Source organism: Pipra filicauda, unplaced genomic scaffold, assembly GCF_003945595.2.
Source record: "Pipra filicauda isolate LSUMZ 115617 unplaced genomic scaffold, ASM394559v2 scaffold2_size9829703_pilon, whole genome shotgun sequence".
Classification (NCBI taxonomy): domain Eukaryota; kingdom Metazoa; phylum Chordata; class Aves; order Passeriformes; family Pipridae; genus Pipra; species Pipra filicauda.
The window spans coordinates 6,071,648-6,097,792 of NW_024104421.1; the positions used below are offsets into that span (position 1 = coordinate 6,071,648).

At 37.2% G+C, this 26,145-nt stretch overlaps 1 protein-coding gene across 1 annotated transcript in view; it reads right to left on the reverse strand.

Annotated features, from left to right (window-relative positions):
- Positions 1–1,114: 1,114 nt before the first annotated feature.
- The window catches only part of MTPN (myotrophin), a 36,449-nt gene continuing 11,418 nt past the window's right edge, over positions 1,115–26,145 (reverse strand). Inside the window, exons 2-4 of the mRNA XM_027711587.2 lie at positions 13,277–13,390; positions 12,059–12,142; positions 1,115–4,378 (exon numbers count right to left, since the gene is read on the reverse strand). Of these exons, the coding sequence (XP_027567388.1) occupies positions 4,292–4,378; positions 12,059–12,142; positions 13,277–13,390 (285 nt within the window). The 3' untranslated portion in view covers positions 1,115–4,291. The remainder of the gene's footprint in view (positions 4,379–12,058; positions 12,143–13,276; positions 13,391–26,145) is intronic.

Consider the following 26,145-nt stretch of genomic DNA (forward strand, 5'->3'; position numbering starts at 1 on the left):
TTGAAAAAATTCTTTTCTTGAGCCAGCATCCTTTTGGAAGGGAGCTGAGAAACCAATTTCTTTCAAAAGATCAGCCATAGACAAATATTAGAAAGTCTTTATAGGCATAGACGAATTTGATCACCAGTCACTGAGAACTGTGAGTGACAGAAACCTGCATTCTGAACCTTATATTTCCTCCTACAGAAAAACTGTCCTTTAAAACAAACAAACAAGTCCAAAACAAAGCAAAAAACCAACCAAACAAAACTCCCAGAAACAAAACGCATAAAAAAAAATAAACAGTAATATGAACAGAGGAACTGAAGCACACACATCAGTTGCCACTGTTACACTATTTCAACTGCTTTGGTATTTATAGTGAACACATATTTGTTTTCTCCAACACATACAGCATTAGAAGTTCTTGTTTTCAAAGTTTAGCATAGAAAACCATAACAAATTATTTTGAAATTTTTTTTATATTTATAGGTTTTTTTACTTTGACACATCTTCCTGTACTTCTTCTTTATAAGTGTATATTTTTAAAATAAATCATATCAAACACTTCAAGCAATTGGATCTAAATTTCTACTGAGAAACAAAGTTATAAAAGGAAGTTCTGACAAAGTCACTGTAGAGATGCCACAAGAATAATGGATAAACATTTCTATACAATTTTATTTATACTTCAGCTGTGTTTAAGGTAAACAACTATTTCACTTACTTTGATGAAGGAGACAACAAATTGCTTTAGTCTTCACAGGTAATGGGAGAAACATTCCACTATCTACAGACTATCTCTTAGAATTTAATATGAATAGAAGATCCTCAACATGCATTACCACTTAAGCAGGAAATGCAGACAAGACCACAGCAAATAATCAAAACCTCTTTTAAATGGATGTAATTAAAAAAAAAAAAAAGAATAACCCACAAAATAAACAACCACAAATAACATTATATATTTAGTTTTCAAAGCAGCTTCCATTCCACATTTTAGTCTTATAAGCACCCAAACTGTTGAATCACTGCACATGTGAGCCGGAACTTGGATCCCTTCCAGGCAAACAAAAAGTTGCAGCCCAAGGCCAATAAAACACAGGAGCAGGAAGGGAAATAAAACTCTACAGTCTCATATCGCACAATTCAAGTTTATTCCATTCATTCTTGCAACACAAACTTAAAAATACAGTATCATTTAGCATTCTGATGTCTATGAACCATGATAATGATGAACCTAACTGTGTCAAAACAGTTAACAATGGTGAAAAGAGAAAGTCAAATATCAAAATGCACAGAGCACTAATTTTCTTCTGTCACTGCGTAGAAAGATGATTGTTTATCCATTTACAAAATATAGTTAAGACAAGTTCATTTTGAAATTTTGCATGCAACACTGCAATTGCTTGACCTAGGACACTCAATTCTTACCAGCCTCTTCTACAAATAATCAATGTTATGTTCAGTTCCATTGAACTATTGTACTCCTTTTCTCATTTGCTCCCCATTACGAAAAAGGAGCGGAGGGTACAAAATCCAAAATATACTTAAGGTTATAACTTATTCAGCACAAATTTCAAAGGAAAAGATTTAAGAACAGAGTGGATTTCCAAGCATATGCAATTCCAGTCTGATAAAGTTATTTAAGTTCTGTTTATAGAATGAAAAATAATTTACAGTTTGGTATTTTCATCTAGTTAGGACCTACTCAAAGATAGAGGAAGCCACCCATTATTTTTTCCACAAAATAGTTGACAAGAAAGGAACAAACAAACAAGCCCAGTCTCCAGACAATTACAAAAGCATAAGCTTTTATTTTTTTTTTTTTTTTTTAAATCCTGGGCAAAATGATTAATCACCTGTTATGTAGTGCAAAAAGCAAAAAAGTATTTCTTCTTTATAAGCCAAGCTTAAAATGCCATCTTTTCACTATCTTGAAAGGCAGCTTGGGTATATATTACAGCCAAATTAACACTTGTCTCACTGAAGTCTGTTTGCTTTTTTTCCCCCCTAGGGTGAAGTAAGAAAAAATAAGGTGTTCCCATAATTGTAGAAAAAGGGAGGCAAAATTGCCTCAGTGAATCACCAGAAGAGTTAGTACAAAGATAATGTTTCTTTGCTCATTTAAATGAGAGTTGAAAGGAAGGGCAGGAAAGAATACAGAGGAAAAATAACCCAACGAAAAACCAAAACCACTAGGGCCAGACAACTTGACACTAATCAACATAAAAAACTTGAATAATCAAGTTCTCCACATAAAAACAGATTGCAGTTTTCTAGACTAGTATTTTAATAGCTAAGTATTTAATAGCATAATATGGAGGCAAATTGATGCCAAAGATTGTTACTTTCATAGCTGAATAAAGAGTTAAACCTATAGTCTGTGTTCACACTATTACAATGACATGACAATCCAGCACTGATCAGAGATAAGATTTAAGAGTTCTCTTATAAATAGTTATTAAAAGCATTGTTCACCAAATATTCTCGTTCTTTTAACAGCAGCTCACCAATTGATTTATCACTGATTTCCAACCCTTCTGCTCTTCCTTGCCACCCATCTCCAAGAAAGAAAGAGTAATTGCACTGTACAGTATATGGCCAGAGTTGATTGTTTTCTCCATTGCTTTTCTTATGGTATGTGTAGATGTAAATCAGTTTCTGCTCTCATTTTACAGTCTAAATGCAATGCTTTTCATAGCTGACACATTCAATCGTAATATGCAACATGATTCAAGTAAAACTAAGTCTCCATTAAATATGACTGGTAGTCACCAGTCTACTTCTACATACTCTCTCAATTTCAACAGTAATACCAAAATAATACCGGCTACATTTGTTTAAGAATTCAGCATGAGACATATATACATTTGTTTTCTGTATTGTGTTCGTTACCACAAAGTTTGAAATCTGTATTCCAAAAAATAGGAAGATGTATAGTTTGTGGTATACAACTTTTTGTTATAGAATCTGTTACTCAGTTTTGGGTGAAACTGCAGTCTAGTGAAAATTTTCAGGATGAAAGCCAGAAGCTCAGACGTTGCTGAGGACCATAAGATGTGATGACAATCCCTACAACGTCATTAAATACCTTCCCAGCAATTATCAAGCCTGTCACAGTACTGTCACACTTACTGGCATAGTAAATCTTATCTAAAAGTCAATGGTTAATGTGGTCTGTTTGCACTGGGATCTTTCAGAACAAGCTCATGCCTTAATGAAATTTAAGAGGTTCATTAATTCAACATGGAAACATTGATTTGAAGATATGCACAATTAAGAGGTTTTTTTCTACAGTAGTTAGAGCAAGTTAAGACTTCTACTTATACATCTTCCTTTTTCTACATCTGAACTTGGAAAGCTTACGTGTTTTCTAGAAAATTTCAGCAACAATATTCATCTGATATGAATGTCTAAATAATTACTGTTCATTTTCCACATTTGACTTGATTATCCTTGTGTACCAAACAGCCTATAAGCTTTCACATGTGTCCAGAAATTTTATGTTGACATGGTGAGTAAAGAAATTCTATCTTGTAATCCTTTTGGAAATAATTACAGTGAAATTTTGAAGTGTCTCAAAGCAGTTGCTTAAAATGTCTGTCCTGGACTAGAACAAATATTGGACAGAAAAACTTCAAATTCAAGCATCCAAAAGTACCTTGATGCAGATGGCAGATATTATGGAGTGTAACACCACCATGCCTCAACTGGTCTTTCCTGGTTTACTCAAGAGTCAGAAAAACATTAGTGTGACATCCAATTAGTCAATATAAAGAACAGCTCAAATAACTAGTATCAAAAGTCCTCAAAACTGCAACGTAAGCTTTAGGCAGAAGAATAAAGCTACCCACTGAGAGAGAAGGGAGAAAAGCAACCCAGTCACCTACATTACTAGACTTCAGATTATGGCAGACACTTAAGAGCATGGGACTATTGTCTCCTTCACAATTAGTTTCAGGTACATAGCACAGTACTTCCATCTAAAGGAAGTACTTCCATCCATCTAAAAAATCTTAGTTCTAACCTAGGAGGCTTATAAGAGCATGGTCTGTCTTCCTTCTTCCATTTTCACTAGAAATGGGAAGGGATTGTACACTGAAAAGAAGTCCTGGAGGGACACTGTTCATAATAGTTTTCAACCCTTTCCAACCAGATTATCTTCGATACAAGCCCCTAACTAGTCTGATTCATAAAGAATTTCCCTCCCCCCAAAGTATTTAGCTGAAGAAGCTGGAAGATGCAAAGAGTGACAGACAGGCAGCAGTGTGAGGCCACAGGAGAGACATTTAAGATATCAGTCCATCCGTCACTGAAGCAGAGTCTTGATTGCCTGGTTGTCAGTGGCTTCAAAGGCAGTTAGTCCATCTGGGCCTTTCACAGTCTTATCAGCACCCTGTAAAGACATTGAGAAGGGCTGTCAATTCAGAAAGCCAGGCTGTATCAGTATGAAGTGTGTCAAAACAGTTACCTACCTTGCATAATTATATTGATTAGATACAGCTTTTTAGAGTAGTGCATTGTTTTCATTCAGAGACCAAACAGACAAGATTTATGTACAAAAGTATTCATCAAACAACTAGTCTAAGTTTCCAACTTTATCATTTAGAATCAGGAGAAAAGTCACATAACTTTTGTTACACAGCAAGTTGAAAGTCCAAAATATTATCAGTTAATCTTGGGCAGAAACAGAAGAATTTTGGTTCCAGCAACTACTCTTACAAATGCAGAAAATCAGTGTTACACACTTCTATGAAATATATGGTGCAACAAGCTCTCACATGCTAAATTAGATAGATAACATCTGGAAGAGCTTACTTACTAACAAATCATACTATATTCTTTCTATATAATAAAAGACTACACTCATCTAAGATTGTGCTTCTCTTCCATTTTGAAGAAAGTCCCTATTGCTACATCGGAAAAACAGCACCACAAAATCATTCCAAGTCCTAAACTGCTCAAGTTTGTTCTGGATGAGTTATGTACACACCTAAAAGGCAACAAAACAGAGCAGGGAGGCATTGGGAGTATGCATCAGGTAGCTAAATTGCACAATAGTAAGCACAAGCACAGTGCCAGAATTATGGGATGAGAACAAAAGAAGAGAAACAGAGTGATTAACTAGTCATGTCTGCTTTGAGCACTGTGCAGTCATATTCACAGAAGGGAAAACACAGACTAAACTGTAAACAGGGTAATTAAATAAAGGGACAAAAGTTACTAGAGACTATAGGACTGATTTCAGAACAACTCTTCTCAAAGACAACATCCAAATCTTGCTTTAAAATGTGTGTATGTGCTCAATGACAGAAAAAACATTGTGGGTACAAACACACTTTGTCAAAAGTGTGTACAGCACAGGGTTGTCTTCAGTTTATGCATAAATTCTCCATAGAGTAAGTACAAATCCCTTCTCAATTAGATTACAAGGAAGAAAGAGCACAGAATGTTACTTTTAAAGACACTCTATAGTTTAAGAACATAATGGACGTAGAATTTCCAGAGCTTCTTTACTGGTTATGCACACAAAACCCCACTAAACCTCCATACATAATATCATGTCTGTTCCCAAGACAACTTTCACTTCACTGAACTTTCCACTGTAACTGTTCCTAACAGTCTAATAAGCTGGATCTGATACTATTATGATTTGCTGTCAATACTACTTTTCACAGTATAGGATATTTCCCTCTCTGAAACTTCTGTTGCCTTTACCTGCAAGTATTGAACCTGTCATTCTAAAAAGGTGGTTTTGCAGTGGCTTTTAAGGCAGCATTGCCCATCTTTGCCGCTGGCCAAACCGATCCTGTTGGAGCTGTTCATCTTCTTTATATCCCCTAGAGACACTCAGTGCAAGATACGAGCTTGAGCAGACTGCTTTATTTGGTGGCAGTTACCTGTGGGTAACTGCTACCAGGGAAAAAGCTTGGGAAAAACAAAAATGCCTCAAGAACTCTAGTTAAAAAAAAAATAAAAAATCAGAGAGGGATATTCATAAATGTAGCAACATCTTCCATGCAGCTTATTTCCCCCAGTACCTTTCAGGTAGTGGGATACAGACATAGATTTTGCATATATGCAATGGATTCACTGCAGTGACAGGAGCAATTGAATATTTATCTCTCTCCTAACATTAAGTAACATCCTTGACCCAAACAACTCCCAACATGCTGCAACATCACTGTCCTGTGGGGTATGAACAGGAGCTGAATCTGCCTATTCCCAAATAGTGACGTTAGTCATTGCACACACACACTTAGGCTGAAACCACTGAAAGCTATTGCTTATGAAACATTCATTTTTCCCTGAAAAAACACCCTGAGAGATTTAACAGGTATTCAACACTTATCTTAGTTGTCCAGGGAGAAGAAAGCCAACCATGAGAGTAGTAATGCCTTCTTTGGCAGGTGTTGATTAATCCTGCTGCTTTAGATAGCAGTCAGATTAGAATCCATGTGGAAATCAAGAGGGCTTCAAAGCTGTGCTTTGATGTTAAGCTCAGAAAACCTGAAGGAACTTCAACTTGAAGAAAAGTGGAACTATGTAGTAACTGACCTGCCAGAGTTTAAAGAACTTTAATTTATAAAACTCTCCAGTAATGTATCAGCATTTAGGGTACAAAAGATAAAACTGTTAACTGAAGTAACTTTAAAGAGAGCTTTAATTTCAATACAGGACTGCTTTCCTCCCTTGTGCACCTTTGTACTTCAGGAAAGTTACAGACAAGCAAGACCTGAGTTTCTAAAACAGCTTTACTGAATGTAGGATAAGAGGGTCATGACTATCTAAGGAGGACATCGTTTATTACACTCCGTGTTAATAAATTAAGAGAATGGCCCATTAGCTAGACAGAAAGATTCCTGCCTAAATTCAATAGAAAGAGAAGGAAATAATAAAGTTCAGGTCAAGAGGAATTTAATTTTCAGAAGTACAACACTGCCTGGAAGCAAGTTTAATAAAAACCTCATAAAAGTACAATGATTTCACAGTATTCTCTACTTCCTCAAAGTAAAAAGTTATTAACGTTTTATATTTGTGTTATGTTCTATTCTTAAAATACACATATACAAATAAATATAAACCCTCTTTCTTTGGCAGGGTAATAGGAAACAATGTTTGCCCTCTTAAGCCACCAGGCAAAGCACAAATGCTAAACACGCTCTGAAGGCCGCACAAGAGTTACTGGGCTGCAATTGTCGTTCCAGAAAAAAACCCAAATAAACAAACACAAAACCATTACAGCAGCTGATAAAGGCAATGCAGAGCTGTCACCAAATCATGTGAAACCAGCACTAGGGGCACTTAATGAAGCTGGGAGAAGACTGATTTACAGAGCAAGCAGCAAACTTCTAGAAGGAGTTGCCAGATGACACAATGGAGGCTGATGTCTTCTTGTTCAAAAAGCATATAGATAAATTCATGGACAACAAATCTAGAAACACTTCTTAATAAGTGATAGATGTGTGCACCTCTAAAATCCCCAATACAACAACTAGGAATGAGGGGAATGAGCGAGCAGAAGTGGTCATACTCACAACTCTTCCCAAATGGCCTTCTTTCTACCACTGTCAGAGGAGAAAAAAGGTGCTAAATTGCTCAACTCAACAGGATATTTCTTATAACACATTTTTAGTAGCAAACAGAGATCAAATTGCCTTAGATATCTTACAAAAAGCACAACTATTTTGAAAGTTGAAAAAATTACAAGCTTCCATTAGAAGCTTTCAAAGCCATTGTCTATTTTAACATATTGGTTTCTTCTACATTAAAAAACCCATAACTTCTTACATTACAAATCAAACATCAGATTCTTAAAGAAAAACATTGAACAACTTGAATTTTTATCTATCTATCTATCTACCTATCTCCTTTTCAGATAGATATCCCTTAAATCCAATGTCCCTGAAAAAGCTAAAAGCTAAATCAAAATACAGTGACTGATATTACTTCAGTCTAGTTCTTTGTACTCACTACTTTATTTGTTATTTTGCTTTGTAGAAGGCTGGTACTTAGCATGAGTAAAATAAAAACAATTCAGTTCCAACTTTGTCAAAAGCTACTAAAAATTCTTTTCCTCACTAAAAGTAAAAAACCTTCCAATAATATTATAATTATTAAATTAATAATTTAACATTATTAATAGTAATGAAAATGCTGAATTGAAAAAAATGAACATATAACACTTCTGTTTCACTTTGAAGTCACAATATTCTTGAAACAACTCTATTCTTTAAAATTACAAAGGACATTTTAATATGCTTAAAATTCCTAAAAAATATTTAAATATTAATAAGAAGGTTTATCTACTGTAGTGTAGTAGTAAGACAAGCAGCCCTACCTTTGAACTAAAAGCTAAATTACTTTCATGTATGACAGTAAATCAGAGTAAAGGAACATTTTTCAACTGAAGCTCAGATGCTGATAGAGCAGTTTTAGGTGTCAGTCCCAAACTTCCGCTCTGTGGAATGTCTACAGTATAATATTTTATGCGTTTTCATTATGGTGAAAGATATACTAAGAATTTCTAAGACTCTATCTAGGCTACATCTGTATTTTAGACAGTGTCATCATAGCATTCGTTCCACGTGTTATAAGCATTAGCTAAAAACCTCAAAATAGTCCTTTCTGAGGAGCAAACTAACAAATTGTGCTTTAGCTTAGGAACTCCTCATTGAAAGTTAGTTGAAATTCTTGCTTTTTAAGGGACAGCAGTTTTTACAGTTGGTGTAATGGCTTCAGCTATTAATATCATCTACAGCAAATTCTGTTACTCACGTGGCATGTACATTAAAAACTTCTGTAGAGACTGAACTGCTAAAAAACAATGTGGGTCCTGCAGTACTTTTCAGGTCATACTCTTATGAGTGCAAACATTCTAATATGAGCCTCAGAAGCGTGTTTAGTGCAACTGCATGACCACCAGTGTCTACAACAGATTTAAGAGAGTGCAACACAAAGTGAAACTAAATGGGATCTCAGGAGTGGGCCAGTGGCATCCTGGCCTGTTATCAGAAATAGTGTGGCCAGCAGGACCAGGGCAGTGATTATCCCCTTGTCCTTGCTACTGGTGAGGCTGCACCTCAAATCCTGTGTTCAGTTTTGAGTCCTTCACCACAGGAAAGACATTGAGGTGCTGGAGCGTGTCCAGAGAAGGGACATGCTGGTGAAGAGTCTGGAGCACAAGTCTGATGAGGAGCAGCTGAGGGAGCTGGGGGTGTTTAATCTGAATGAAAGGAGGTTCAGGGGAGACCTTATTGCTCTCTACAACTACCTGCAAGGTGGTTGTAGTGAGGTGGGTATCAGTATCTTCTCCCAGGTAACAAGTGACAGGATGAGAGGAAAAGGCCTCGAGCCGCACTAGGGAAGGTTTAGATTAGAGGTCAGGAAAAGTTTCTTCATGGAAAGAGCTGTCAAGCATTGGAATAGGATGCCCAGGGAAGACGTGGAATCACCAATCCCTAAAGTATTCAAAAAACATGTGGATATGGCACCTGAGTACGTTGTTTAGTGGTGAACACAGTGGTGGTGCTGGGTTAATGGTTGAACCCAACAATCTTAGAGGTTTTTTCTTTTCCAACCTTACTGATTCTTTGATTCTATGATTGCTTAAAGAACACTCTGTGGTCACACTACATGAAAGAGTAAACAGCTTACTTTCATCAGATGAGTGAATCTTCTACAGTAACAGAATATTTACAAAAATCCTAGATGTCACCTTGACTATCCTTTTTCATATTTGGTACTTTCATTAAAGAATATTTTTTTTAATTTTACGTCTGATCAATGTTTGAAACATTTTTTGAAACACTCCTCCTCCCTTCAATAGTTCAAGAGTCTCACATGAAAGATTTACAAATGTCCCCATGATTCATACACTACATAAGGCAATGGAGAATGTTATATTAAAACAATTCCATTTCCAAATTAACAACTGTTTTCAACATGGAATTATTTATATTAAATCTAATCTTAGAAGAACAGTCTCTTATTTCTTATATAATTTTAACTTGATCAAGCTGCTAACTTTTTGATATTTGTGGTATGCGAACAGACTAAGGAGATAAGCATCATTGTTCACCGGTTCTCAAAACTTGTGAAAGTACAAATATTCATTATTTGTGCTTCCTTTTTAAAAATGAGTTGATGAGATAGTTGAATTCTAGTCCAATGGCTTAAGAGATACTGTATGACATGGGCCATGTATGTAAGAGATCCACTAACAGGGTAACTGAAGACAGCTGGAAGTAGGTATGTGTAACAATGCAGCTTCTTAGCAGTAAGTAGAAATTTAGTGTTTACAAAAGTAACAAAGAACAGCTTTGAAGAAGAAAAAACTCTTAAAAATATTGCTCCATCATTTACAATTTAGTTCCACTACTTACATACACTAACATAAGACATTCGATATTTGCCCTGCATTTGCAGCAATGATAAAATACACCCCACTCCAAAAGTGTAGAACATTAAGCAGTCAATAATTTTTAGGTGTTTCAGTAAGGGTTGAACTACCTGATCTCCCAGGTATCTGCTGTCAAAGAACATATGACTAGGTTACAAACAAACTGTGACATGTTTAAACAAATGTTTACACAAGGGTCATAAGATAACTGCATTAAGAGACAGAACAGCCTCTACATATAAGCCCTGCCTCAAACAGACTCAGCTGATGAGCAAAGTTCTAGTTTATAATATTTCATCAGCTAGCCCATGTGAATGGAAGCAATCACTTGTGGTACAACATTTAACTCTATTATTTGAAAATAAACCAGCTTTGCCAAACTATCCGATTGCAGTAACATTTTTAAAACCTCAACTAGTTCAAGTTCAGTTTCTTTCAACATTCTGCACATCTTTGTAAAATTGCCTCATCTTTAGGACTGTTGAACTTAACCAATGCTCTTCAAACTGCACCAGTTAAAGAGATCTATACTTTCTCACATGCTGTGTGAAAAACAGCTGGTTCAGGATGGACCTCAGTGCCCTCACTGACAGAGACTACAATGAATGCACAACCCTTTGTAGCTGCCAAACCATTTGTGTGTGAACGCAAGTTTTGAGGCATCTTATTTATTATCTGAACAACTTTTCTAGAATGGAGAACCCTTCAAAACAGAAATGGAAATAAATCAACATGGGATAAAGGATACCTTTTTTTTATCATCCTAAATGAAGGATCAATCCTCACAATAAATTTAAATAAGTTGGATGCACCATTTGAATCTTAAATTAACAGTCACAGTGTTTCTTCACAGAAAGGCATAACTAACATCAGACAAGATCAAGGAAGTTAAGAAAAGTGAAATTCATGCAGCATTAAGGCAGTTCAGGAAAACTTTACCCTGGAAGTGGCATATGAAAATATTACACAGCATGATATCCTTTGGCCAAATTATTTCGGTGGGTTTACGTAATGAAAATGCACTGTTAACTTTCTCTTTTCAAAGTGAGGTGTAAGAAGAAGGAGCACATATGAATGGGGACAAAACATTGCTTGAATTAACTACTGGTTTTTAAAACCAATCACCTTTGTAATACGAATCAATATTATGAAATAATATGAAAACTGAGACAGATTAAGCTTATTCTCCCAAAGACAAAATTTAGAAGCTCCATGACAGAGAAATCTTGGCTTCCTACTTTTACTTCCCCTCCCTCTGCCAACACAGAAGGGTTTTCAGTCATCTGGCAAAAGCAGAGGGAAACCACACCTCCGAGCAACTTCACAGTAGAGATTCCATCACATGAAACACTTAAACAGCTGCCAAAGCTAAATCCCACTCCTCCCTGTCTGCTGAAGGAATGCATTTTCTTTTTTTGACTGATTTGCTGTTATACTCTCTAGTTAGAGCTCAGAATACTTAGTGGTCACTCTTACTTTTGCTACACCACAAAAGTCCTGGAACTTTCTCCTTCAGCTCTCTCTCACCATAATCAGAGTACCCTCTTTGGTTTAGGAACACAAACAGCATTGGTTTGATGCTCTATAATCCAGAGCATCACAATATTATTGAAAAGAATCAGAGTATTATATGCTTTGCTAATGGATAACTTATTCTACATATTTGTATCTTACCTTTGACAGAAGCAATTTCACACAGGAAACGTGGCCCTCATAGACTGCTGATAGGAGTGGTGTGATATTATGTTTGTCTGGAGCCTGTAAATTGAGACAGAGTTATCTGAAGGACAATTTCACACAGCATTATAAGGTTTCACTTAACTTTTTAATTTTTTTTCATCAACAGTAGAAAGAAGTAAAAACTTAAGAATATTATCCAGAAATGCATTCCCTTAGAATTTTTTCTTCCTTTTTTGAGAAAAGTCATCATTTAAAAAACAGGTAATAGCAAGATTCTTCCATAAGACTTCTAGGCATCTCAGAGCTTGTCTATTATTTTATACCAATGATGGAAATGGTGAGGTTTCAGCTGACAAATTTTGCCCAGTTTAAAAACATTACTCCTAATTCTCTGATTTCACAGTCAGTCTCACTTCAGAAAACAGTTTTGGCTGAAACATTGTTTTGGCTGTCTTCTCTCTAAACTATAGTCCTGGAAAGAATAAGAAATGGAAGAACAGAAATGTTATTTTTAACTCTTCTCCAATGAAGAACTCCCAAGGTGAACATAATCTCTCAAGACATCAAGGGAAAAAAGAAAAAAAAAAAATCAAACCTTTCTGTTATGAACTAAAGCTAAAATGTTAAGATTAATATGCTAACTTGTAGACAAGCATTCTAAGGCACTGTATTTGAAATGTATGGTTAAAGTATTTAGGAACTTAACTTCAGGGAGAAATTCACTATTTTGAAGTGCCAATATAGCTTAGTCAAGTATCTTCACAACAAAAACCCATTCATGTCAAGCTACAGCGAAATGACTAAGTTTGTAAAAGAAAGAAGGTCTCCAAAGCAGAAAAAAAGCACACTAATTTAAACAGTTGACCCTGGCTTGGCCAAGGATGTCTTCTGAAATCCCTTTCAACAAATGTAATACACATTTCATGCAAATGTTATATTGATGGGATTACTGGATTTATTTTTCTAATTGTGGTGAAATTAAATTTAAACTTTTTATAGCTACACACAACTTTTTCTAGTGTGTCTCAAAAGAATTAAAACATTTAATAAACAAAATTTTAAGCTTCTAACCTCTAGGAGACCACCTCTCAAATATTTTTAAATGCATCAAATTGTTTAGTTTTTCAGTAACCATTTAGGTACTTATACCAATCCCTTATATGAGCATGTGTGGGAAGATCCTAACACCTGTTTGCAAACTGATGTACATACATTAATGTCAGCTCCTTTCAATAGAAGAAATTCCAGAATCTCAAGCTGTCCACAGTCTGCTGCATAGTGAAGAGGCTTCCTCCCACCTTCAAGTGTCCGGTTGACATCTTCACCCTTCAATGTAAAAATAATCTAATAAGCAAAATTTTAGAACTAACACGTCATGAAGAGCTTGAAAGAAATCCAACACCTTCAAGTATGCTGAAGAAAGTTCCATCAAAGTATTTCGGTCATTGCCCAAGAAAAATGAAAATTAAATGGCTCAATTTCTTTTTCCTCACCCATGCATTTAAGACTGTAAGACCACCTTGATCCCTCCTTCCATACTGCATGTCAAGTGTAGTGAGTAGCCACATGCACTATGAAACTCATGATTGAAAAAAAAAAAAAGAAATTAATATGAAAATCATTTGAGCTTGTAAACAATGCTCACATTGGTTCATTTCATTTCTCCCTCCCCACAATGGAGATCCTAGTGACCTGGTCAAGTTACTTTATCTGTCTCAATGAATTTGAAGTTTTGCATATTGAGAAAGCTGCATAGAAGTAAGTCAGCATCACAACTACTAGCAAGTGAGTACAGGCCATCCACAATTTAAAACTCAATTTTGAAACTGTCCACCCTGTTTTATAAGTGGTACTTTCCAATTCTACGTGATACAAACAACTCTGAAGACAGTAAACCAAATCAGGACACAGGAAGTTGTATTCTAATGCCACTCAAACTAGTGGATTGAGACATCTCTTAAGGCGTAAACAAAATTTAATTTACTGAGTGCCTAATCAGCTTTGTTTCTTCACCTTGGGTTGTGCAACTGAGGATAAACTGATTTGCTGGCCTTCAGTAATGACAAGAAGTTACTGGAAACCAACTACGAGCAAGCTATGTGGTAAGTGGCTTCTTGTACGTAGGTGCAAGCAATCTTAGTATTTTAGGAAATGGCTAAATTTAGCATCATACCTTGAGCCCTGCATCTCCACAGAAAAGGGACCAAAAGAATTTCAAGTGCAGTACCAATTCATAACTTCTCTATAGAGCTCCTGCACTTTCATCAGTCCTGCCCCAAATTTCCAGGAAGTGCACAATATAGAGGGACTGACATAAATCTTCCAAATACCACTTTCCTTTTAAGAATGGAAGAGACAATTGTCAGAAGGAAATCTTACTCTGCTTTTGATGTTCTATATTATGAGAGTTTTACACTACTAGTTAAATAAGACGACCTCAGAATTCTCCTCTCTTCCTCAACAGGATATTCTCATAATATACCCTGCTGCAAGTAAAAACAACAAAACAGTTGTTTAACAGGTGTTTATGTAACAGAAGCACTGCACACATTCTGTGGTCTCAGAGGTCAGGCCCTGGTTCTCACACTATTGGAAATTCTGGCTCCAAAGTAGCACAATGAAAAAAAATCTCTGCAACTGCTGTTACTGACCCTGAAACATATTCAGCTCTGGCTTCTGAAGCATGTTGTACATCAGGAAAAAGGAAGCTTTATCTATGATTTTCAGAACAGCAACAAACTGTACTTCTAAACAAAGCCTACTACAACTTAAGCTATGTGGACTATCAAGACTGTACAATAGCTCGTAACACAATATTCCGATGAGACTTCAAGGTCTAATTCTTTTTTTACCAGTAAAGTTGTCGTAGATAACATTGTGATGTAACTTCTCTTTTGCTGAATTTCAGTAAAGAACATTAGTGGGGATATGTTAACAACTGTGTCTCAATAAAAAAAGTCATCCAGATCAAAGTACACTAAAAGCACACAAATAGCCACATCAGTCTGAAAAGCATACAAGGAAGCATCATAGACTCATGCAGAAAGTTAAGCTCTACCCATATTCTTATTTGCACCTTGACCCTTCCCATGAATTTTAAAACAGCTGGCATTTAAATAAGCCATCATGTTTGCAGATACATTAAGGATTGAGTGCATAAGTTTAAGGAGCCAACCATATGAAAGCCACACAATCCCTAAACCAAAATAGGCTCTAAAAACTCCTGTGAAGTCTGACATATGCCAAGCCATGGTAAGTAAAGGAGCCTGGAAGAAGGACAAGCAAGCTAACTCTTGGGACTGCACACAGTAAAGCCACAAGTTCACATTCAAAAGGAAAGTTAGAAGCATCACGATTTAAGATTAGGACAGTCCAGCAAAGCTCCCACTTCCTTAAGCTTATAAATATTATTTGGTTCACTGGCTTGCACTATAGGATTTTTTCTTTCTTTTTAAAGAAAGAAACACAGATCCCTCTGTTCTCGCCTAAGCTGGCTGTGAATAAATTCCTGCTGGACAATGAGCTTTCAGAAGGAAAAAACAGCACCCAAACACCTAGTTCTCTAAAAGATGATGAAAGCTTGTTTATAGGGGAGTACTTAGCAAAAAGTCTGCAAACAAGCATGTCCCAAACACAGATTACATGGATTTGAATACTAGGACTGAGAACACAGAAGCATTCAAAGCAAGTACTTCCAGATTCTGCAATAAACCAAGTGAAATATCCAGTTGTTTTATGGGTGTGAGAAGTCACTGTAAAACAGACCACTAAACGTTCTAAAGCTTTATTTGGCCTTTTCTACTGCCAGTCCAAGACATAAAAGTAGGAAGGGAAGATAAACCAAGCTATTTAATATGCAGGAATCAAACCCTGGCAAAAACACCTGTTTCAAACACAGTCTCTAACACATGTACATCAGAAAATTTGCAGGACTCTTCATAGGTAATTTCTTTCTGTCCTTTAGATCTCCTATTTATATTGCCTAGGGCATCTCTCCATAACAAAAGCAGTGGTCTCCAAAGTGAGGTGTGAAAACCCAGAGAGGTGTGCAAGACAATCCACTAGGGTGTAAAAAGAAAATCTTTTTGCGCTATTAAAAAAGTGTAAAAATAGTATTTATTTAATCTTTATCTCATCTCTTTTTTGGGTGTGTTTTATAACTGCATCTTACAGAGTACAATAGTACATGTTACAGCTGCCTTAAAAATCATTAAGTTCCAACTGCCCTGCCCAGGGCCAGATTGGATGGGGCTTTGAGTAACCCAGAAGTGGAAGGTGTCCCTGCCCATGGCAGGTTGGTTGTAACTCAATCCTTAAGGTCACTTCCAACCCAAACCATTCTATGACTCCGTATTTAAAAATATGTAGATACTGGTGGTGCATGCTCAATTAATTTTTTTTTTACTGATGGGGTGCATGAGCAAAATATTTGGTCAAGAGCTCTATCAGTATCCATGGAAACAAGTTAATTATTTTTCAGAGGGTGTTTCACGTTGGAAGACTAAGCAGTTTCAATGGTAATTCTATAGGTCAATTTAAAAAAACCCTAAACCTTACCCCTACACAAAAATTATTCAGATTAAAGACCAACTGTTATAAAACTCACCAGAATAGTTCCACTTTTGTAAAGACAAAGTGCCTTTACATGTGAAAATATTGACTTTATATATTTAATTAAACTGTATTTTAAGTTTTAATACTTATCTATACCAGCTGCCATTTATGTGCTTATGTAAAGTGTCCAAGATAAAAGTTGCACATAAAATCAGCTGTGAAATGGCAAAGTCAGAGAACTGCTTGAACCTTTGTGATCCAAACTGGTAGTACACTGGTTACCATAGCTGCAATAACAACCCTTTTACTTGTAGACAGAGATGTGAAACACAGCTAACATCCTAGATAAGGTTGTCAAAGGTTATCTGAATAAGCTGCTGTTTTCCTTTAAGCTTTGAGTGTACAGTCCCGTGGGCGATGATTTTTGCCTTCACTGGATGAGAACTCCAAGTTGGATTTGCTCACTATTCCATGAGAAGTTTTCTGTTCAGCTAAGTGAGGGGAAGATGTTGACTTACGTGGGCAGTTGGGTTCTCAGCTTTGACAGACCAGCCAGCCATAACAGGCATTTTATACAGGGAACAGATCTTCTCTATATGGTGACAGCTATACATGATTGACTACACACTAGAGAATTTAAGGATTCACCTTAGTGAAGAAATTATATGTTGGAGTTTTAGCAGCAAGCTCCAAATGCTGATTCACATCTTCATATGCTGAAAGAAAGTCTAAGCATCAGATAAAGATTTAAGCCCCTTTCATAAATAGGGCAGCTCTGGTGAAGGTGTAGTTAATTATGTCAACAGAATGAGGCAAAGTGGTCTCACAAGCCCTGTAATGCGTTGCAGCAGGAAACAGCACAGGAAGTAAGGACGTAAAGAGTTATCCCTGTGCAAGTTTTCTGAAATTACTGTTTTTTAATAACTATTGGCAAAACACATCATACTGAATGTCATTAAATTGGGTATCAGCAGTCTTATCACAGGTGATGATTCTCAATACTGGACTTTGAGACGGCAAAGTAACCAATATACTGGTAGACTGAAACTAAAACTGTATTAAATAGCTGCTAAAGGTTTACTTTAAAAAAAGACCAGACTCTGCACAGGTATATGGTCAGAATCCATATGAACTGTCAAAAAGGAGCACAATTTTTCCTTTACGCCTCCAGGAACAAAATCTTGCACACTAGACAAAAAATGACAGAATGATTCTCCAGGGAAGTTTTATGGGACTTCAGTCAACTCCTAGAGTCTAACAGAGCAGTAACAAGGTTAATAGTTACACGAGTCGTCCAAAGGAGATATAATTAAGTCAGCATCAAGGAATCATATCAACCTCAAAATAAAACATACCTTCAATCAAAGGTCACGCTTCTCCCGAAAAAAGGTTATTTATTTTCACTTTCTAGAGCAGAGCTACAAATTCAGTAACAATTGCGCAGATATTAGTGCAAAGCCTCAGAAAGTTTTCCCCATGCAAAAGGAAAGCCATGATCACATCTTTAACGACCTTCCAGAATACACTGAGTTTACTTAGTCAGATATTTAAGGTAAAGTCTGGCACAAAGCACATCAGTAATGTTTTTCACTGCAGATCAAAGACCTCGGGCACCAGCTATGCAATAACATTAAAAACCGGTTCAACACATGAAACATCAGAAACAGATCACGGGTATCTGCTTTAATCCCCTCCATTAAAATCTGATTAAGGGTAAAGAAAAGCCTCTGTGAATCACCAATTACTAAACAAGAGAATGAAAGATTTTTATGCCCTATTTCAAAAAGTCACATACATGGATAACAGAAGAATATTCAATTAGAAGGACTTTTAAGCATCACTGTCAGTTGAAAGCCGGCTATCAACTTTTCACTGAAGGAAAGGAAAATAAAAACATGAAGCTCGCTTCCAAATACTTTTAAGAACTTCATCTGCTTTTTAAATAACTAATAGTAGGATTCATTATAGCATCCTCCAAATGCGACTTTCACCCACTTTCTGTAATGGAGCAATTTAATCCATAAAAAGATCTGTTCTAACTAATTTCTTAAGTGAGTACTGTCAAAATTAGTTACTCTTGAACTTAATTCTTCCATTACCCTCTATCTCACACATTTTCCTTGCTTTACCTTTTCTTGCCAATATACCTACACAAAACCCCTGGTTATATCTCATGTCCTTTTCCAGTTTAGTCAAGGCTTTGACTTTTTTAGTTCTAGCCCTGCAAACCCTGGGAGTGCATCTACATTCTTCTTGGGTATCCACCCCCAATTCCACTTTTCATGCTCCCCCTCTTTCTATCTGAGCTCAAAGAGACGTTCCCTGAAAGCCAAGCTGCCCTCCTGTCACACCTGCTGGATGTCCCAGAGTAATCTGGAAGGACCAGCACCTTAACAGCTGCCCCGAATAAATTCTGCCAAATTTAATTCCTTATTCTTTTGCAGCCCTGCTTAAAGGAATGAATCAGAGTTCACTGACTTTGTCCCTAATGCACATTATGACATCAGCTCATTGAAAATGTTGAACGAACAAGTTTAGTCATAAAGTACAAGTTCTAAAGCTCATTATTTTCCAGGCGGATTATTTAGCCACACCAAACTGACACTGTCCTTGAACAGCCCCCAGCTTTCTGTAGCCCTTATTACACAAGACTCTTCCATGCCTTCCTTGGCTTAGCTTTATCTGCTAACTCCCTCTTTTCCTGGTTCCTGCCAGTTTCAAAAGCATCAACACTTAAAGCCAAATGAGCTAAACTCAACACTCCCTGTGCTTCAATCACAGGCCTGTTTTGCAGTGGCACACCCACTGAAGGCAAACCTGAGCCAGCTCTTCATGTGGGCACTGTGGTTTGTCAGTCAGGAGTGTTGCTCCAGAACATTACTGCCATGCTACTCATGTCACAACTCACCCATCAGTCTAGCACTGATTTTCTCCTGTGTGGCAGCTACAGCTTCACTACTCCCAGCCACAGTTCGATCCTTCCCATCCCTGCACCAGAATTAGTGGCTGAACAATGAATCCAGTCTAAGAATTAATTCGATCATTTTCTTCTTCCCAGACGAATCTGTTCCTTCATCTGTTCCACAACTTGGCATCTCAACACAGCAAAAATTAGTAGCTGGGATTTACACTGCAGTTCTACCATAGGAAGAGAAATCGAAAATTGTGGCCTCATTAAATCCTATTGCATAGGTTAACTGTATTAGTAGAGCAGTGTCTGTAATACTGGTGGCATTAAAATGCTCTTTCAGATTTAGAATCAGCCCCACAGCCCCATCTGTACTTATCCTGCCATGCAAAAATAACTTCATCTCCCCATTTCATGCATTCCTTTCATTTCAGGTTTAATGAAGGAAATCAGATTCCATGCAGTCAGATGTCCCTAGAGCACAGGAAAGCATCTTACAGGAGCTACACTACTGTGTAATTTCTGTCTTCATTATTCTGGGAAAAAAATAACTCAGTCTGTTGCGTTGCTTCCATCTCTTTGCATGGCCAGGATGGCCATTCTTACACGGCTTTTAGATAACTCTGACATTTTAAATAAATCAACAATTTTATTGTTATTGTCTGAGTGGGAAAGAGGAAGAATGAAAAATTCTCTTTCTATAAAGAAAAACTTAAGTCCTATGGATATTTTGAATATCTTGCTGCATATTTGGAATACTACTTCCAAATACTTCATATTTTACTCTCTTCCCCACAGGCCTTTGATCATGCTGGTTGTACTACTTGTTTTTAAAAATTCAAAGAGATTGAGTGAGATAGTTCATCAGAAATATTTCCAACCAATCTCACTGTACGGATCTATAGCAAAAGGCATTAAACATTCAACTTGCAGAAAGCAGGAGTGTCTCAGGATTTGAGCATTTATATTCCTCAGGTGGTGGAACAATAAGCAAATATGTCCAGATGAAGGAGAAAAGCAAAATTTAGGTGTTGTACCTTATTGTTTCTTCGTCACATCACATTGCATGGCCTTTACATCAGAAGGACCACATGAGTAATGTTCCTTTATGCAACATTATTGACATTTTTCACTTTAAAGTGCATGGTGTAACACCAAAAAAGAATACTCCTGGGATCTTATGCCAGAAGAAACACTTGGAAACAAACAGGTGAAATTCAGTGTAGCATTTGCTTTCTATGCTACCACAAGATATCTTTTAGAAAAAAAAAACTAGGTAAGCTTTGATACACACAATAGCAATGATGAAGGTATAACTGAAATGTAAAATCTTCTTTTACATTGTGATATTCAGAATAGAGATCCCCTCTGATTGAAAATACCATGGTAAGGTGTCCCATTCTAATTCTAACTTTGTAAAATGGAACTGGCAGAAATAAATTGTAATTTATGCTTTTGGATACAATCTCAAGACATATTTTGACATAACAGAAATTATATAGGTATCCACTGAATGAAATCTTTTCCTCCAATCTAATTTTTAGTTTTTAGATCAAACTAATTGCTTGTATTTTAAGTATTTAAGCCAAAGTTTACTGCTTAACCTGTGTTTGTTTCAGTTGTATGTTCATAGACTTTTCAAGTGTTTCCTGCTGCCACATGTCAGCCCTGCCATGTCATCTAACCCAAAAGTTACCTTTCTAGCACTGAAGATGTAAACACCTTGACTGAGAATCCTTAAAAACAATACAGCAGAAACAACTGAAAAAACCACCCATTTTCTACAGACAAGGTCAATCATTCTACGATCTCTAAAATAACTGTGAGCTTAAAGATACTGTAAGCCAAAGAAAAACTTCAGCCCTTATTCTAACAGTAAAAACAAGATGATGGTTTTTATATATCTAATCCATGGGTCATAAACACTGGTGGTAGTGAGGGAAAACTCAAATACCACGCTTCCTGAAATCTGACTAATAATCCAAAAATACAAGGACAGTTTAACACTACAAGCTTGTCAGTGTAGTGACTCAGAATCACAGACTATTTAAGGCTGAAAGGGAACTCTGGAGGTTATGTAGTCCAACACTTGCTCAAAGTGGGTCCAATCAGATCAGGCTGCTTCAGGACATTGCCCAGCTGAGTTCCATACACCTTCGAGGACAGAGGATCACACAAGTTCTCTGGGCATAAGCCCTTCCCAGGGTTTGATCATCCTCACATTCAAGTATTTTTTTGTCTTACACCTGATTAGAATTTCTCACATTTCAACCGGATCTGTTGTCTCTTACACTTTCACTGTGCACAACTAAGCAAACTTCTCTATATCCTGCCCTTCGTACAGAAAGATAATTGTAAAATCTCCCCTTTATCTTCTTCAGGGGAAAAAAAAAAATCAAAACCACCAAAACAAATCCACCACCACCAAACCCCAAAAAGTCCTTCACCTGCCAATAAAAACCGAGGCAAAAAGTTTTTACATATTTTATCAGTATGGCCTCTGCTCCATAAAGCAGTAGATACAGATCTTCCTTTGCCTTCCAGACCCCTTGCTAATTTAACTGAACTTCAGCTGTCACACCTCCACCTCTGCACATTTGAGCAATGTTTCTACTTTCCTTCCAGGGGACTACTTTGCTTTTACCTTCTGAAAAACTCGGTGTATTGGTTACAGATTCCTTAAAATATGTGACCTGGGACATAAGTTGCAGCATTGAAAAACACTCAACATCTCTCATGCCCCTAAAGGACCTTAAGCTTCTTTACTTCAGAAAGGCTGCAGTATCATCTCTTCTGTATTCAAATGGCACAAGTACAATCTGGTCAGAGAATGGATGGAGAGCTGCCCTGGGAAGAAGGGGTGTTGGTGTCCTTGGGGGTGCTGGTGAGTAGGAAGCTTGACATGTCCCAGCAGTGTGTGCTTGCAGCCCAGAAAGCCAACTGTATCCTGGGCTGTATCAAAAGCAGTATGGCCAGCAGGTCAAGAGAAGCAACTGTCCCCCTCTACTCCAATCTCCTGAGACCCCACCTGAAGCACTGTGCCCACAACATAAGAACACAGACCCACTGGAGCAAGTCCAGAGAGGAGCCACAAAGATGATCAGAAGGCTGGAGCTCCTCTCCTATGATGACAGACTGAGAATTTAGGACTGTTCTGCCCAGAGAAGAGAAGGCTCTGGGGAGAACTTAGGGTACCTTCCAGTACCTGAAGGGGGCTATAAGGCAACTGGAGAAGGACTTTTTACAAGGGTACAAGGGCATGCAGTGACGGGAAAAGGGGCAATGGCTTTAAACTGACAGATAGTGGGTTTAAATTAGATATTAGGAAGAAATTCTTCACTGTGAGGGTGGTGAGACACGGAAGAGGTTTTCCAGAGAGGATGTGGATGCCCCAACCCTGGAAGTGTGTTCAAGGTCAGGTTGGGCAACCTGATCTAGTGGAAGGTGTCCCTGCCCATGGCAGGGGGCTTGAAACTATATGATCTTTAAGGTTCCTTCCAACCCAAACCATTATATAATTCTACGAAATAACACAGAAAAAGGGAATCTGATCTTCCATTATAGAAACAGATTTTTATAGTTTTGCACCCCTGAATTCTTCTTCCACTAATCAGCTGCTTAAGCACAGAACTGGAGCCTCGAATACACTGTTTGTCAACTAATTTGGAAGACTTCAGAAGACCTAAATTGAATATTATGAGTTCAAACACAAAAAGCCAACACAAAATAGAATCATAGAATCAGCCATGTTGGAAGGGACCTCTGAGATCATCAAGTCCAACCCACCACTTCCATGGTTACTAGACCATGGCACTAAATGCCACAATAAAAAGCTGAGTTTTATGAATGAAAAACTCAACTCCTACTACCTCAGTTTTCTTACTACTGGATTTTTATCACTATTGAAACATTCCTTGGACTTGTGTGCAGAGAGCCCAGATTTCTCATGAGACCTGAAATAGAGTGCTTTCGTACTCCTCGGTCTGCCTCTGGAGTGGTTCCATACCTATTTCATTCTGTAACCCCAATTCTCCCCTTATGACTGCTAACATGCTGATTCACATACTGCTAACCTTGACTCGAAGTAGGAACAAAGACAGCTACAAACCCAACATATGTATTTATGTAAAATATGTTGAAGAAATCTGACAACATTATAGAATACCAGTTCTTAACAACACAGCTCGCTACAGGAAAGTATTCACCTGATTTGCCCTTTAGGCCTTCAGTTCAACGATCTCACAACATTCCATCCAATCTTTTGAAGCAGTGTTGCAGTTCAATTGACTTCTGCCCCCACTCAAAGAATAGTTTCAGGGTATAAAAAGCAGCATTGACTCTGATGAAGCAGCTTTCATTCTTGTCAAGACAAACTGATTTAGCCAACCAAAATCCACACTAGCCCTTTCACAGGTCCTTGGAGATTACTAGTAGGAAAAGACATTACGTCTGAATTACTGAATTAATTTTAAGAGTGTTTCTAAAAAACTTATTCATTGTTTTTAGGTGTTAAAATTAACACTACTTGAAACACCTTTAACAGCAGGAGGAATAAATTAATTTCTTCTTCCAAGCTGCTATACCATTTTCTCTAAATATTTTCTCATGGTAACTGAAATGGAGCACTAGCCTGAAGCAGTTTCTGCTGGGAGAGGTTAAATATCTACATTTATTACTGAAACTGTCACAGTTTGAAACTGATACAGTAGACAGACCCTCACATCATCTACCTTATTACAAATCCAAAGGTAACTGAACCACTAGTCCAGTACTTTAGACAAGAAAACCTTTTTTGTAAGCTTTTGGGTATTTCATCATAACCTGAGCTTAACATGCTGTTATCACACTCCCATCTGGTTTTATTAACTAGAAGCAAGAATAATTCAAATGACCAGCTCCTAACACAAGTCAGTGAAGCATATTATTTAAATCTCTGTACATTTTTTTTTTGCTGTAAGAGTTAAAAATCTCTTGACATATGATGCTTCAGAGATTGCAGACCTAAGAATCGGGTAGAGCAGTTGAAAATAATAAATTTCACATTTCCACTCAGCCCGGTGCATTGAAAAAACTACTGAAAAAATACAGAAAGCCAAAGAAGAAGGAACAATTTCCTATGGCTTCTGTTCAGCAAGTTTGAATCTCAATTTTCTTATCTCTACCTTCTGATTCATAAGAAAAATTACCCTGTTTCACATGGTCAATAATATTCAATCCAAGAGCAAGAGTGGAACCTGGTGCAATAACTAATAACTCAAAGGTTGGGTGAAGTCCAAAGAGCAGAAAGGGAAGTAAAAAAATTAATGTTGTAACTTGTGAATTGTTTATGATTTTGAAGCAGATTTCTTCAGTTAAAAACTTGCAGGAAGATCCTGCCAAAGCCGAGAAATCAACTCATTGTAATTGTAAGTAGGCAGTTTCCCATGGCAACTGCAAAAATTTTGTGCAGGATCCAAGTTTTCATTTGAATCCCCTATACTTTCAAAAAATTACTTACTTTCAGTCCACTAAAAAAAATTTAACATAACCTGGCTTCTTTCAGCCTGCCACAGAGAGACTACTGCTGCTGTTGCTCTGTGGTTCAGCAAATTCTGACCATTCCAGTACTTTTCCAACTGCAGCCTGAGTGGACTACATTTTTCTGTGGACAACTGAACCGAAGCAAATGACCTAGATTTATTGTATGGGATAACTACTTTCTACTTGGAGAATTTCAGAAAACCTAGAAGTTTTTTTGGTGTTTGTTTAACAGCTGAGACCAATTCCATTAGCCAAGTCTTTCTACTGATTATTTTTACGTTCATCCAAAGAGATATTTAATAACACCTTTTCAACACTGCTGGATGTTTTATTCCCTGTCCTCTAAATTTTATTACCTAAAGCTGTCTTCTTTCTACCCTGTATGCTTTGGGAAATATATGGGACAAGCTGTCTTTACACCTCCCCCTTACCACATCTTACTGAAACAGAAATAGCAAAAACATCCTCAAGAAATCCTGTAGATAGTGATCAAAAAGCAAATTCAAGTTAACAGATGTTGAGAAGGGAACTTGAACGCACAAAGTCAGAACTCTGTGGAAGAAGCTGCAGACATCAGTATCAAGTTTTTATCATTTTTCTGGATTCGTATCTAGTATTTTCTATTAGCTTTGCCTGCCACATCCATCTGAGCTTCAGTATTTAAAAAGCTGGAAAAAGGCTACTCAAAGAATTTCAGTATAACATTCCCACTAAACAACCCTCATTAGTTTATCAAAAAGGGATATCTGCTCTGATGATGCTGTGTGTCTCTCTAGTTGGCATTTTGTAGCAAGTTCTACAACCAGAGAAGAGAGATATAGATCAAAGAATCACAGAATATGCTGAGTTGGAAGGGACCCACAAGGATTATCCAGTCCAACCCTTAGCCCTGCACAGGACCATCCCCAAGAACCACACCATGTGCCTGAGCGTATCATCCAAACGCTTTTTGAACTCTGTCAGTCTTGGTGCTGTGACCACTTCCCCGGGGAGCCTGTTCCAGTGCCCAATCATCCATGAAGAACTTTTTTGCAATATCCAACCTAAACCTCCCCTGACACAACTTCAGGCCGTTCCCTCGGGTCCTGTCACTGATCAC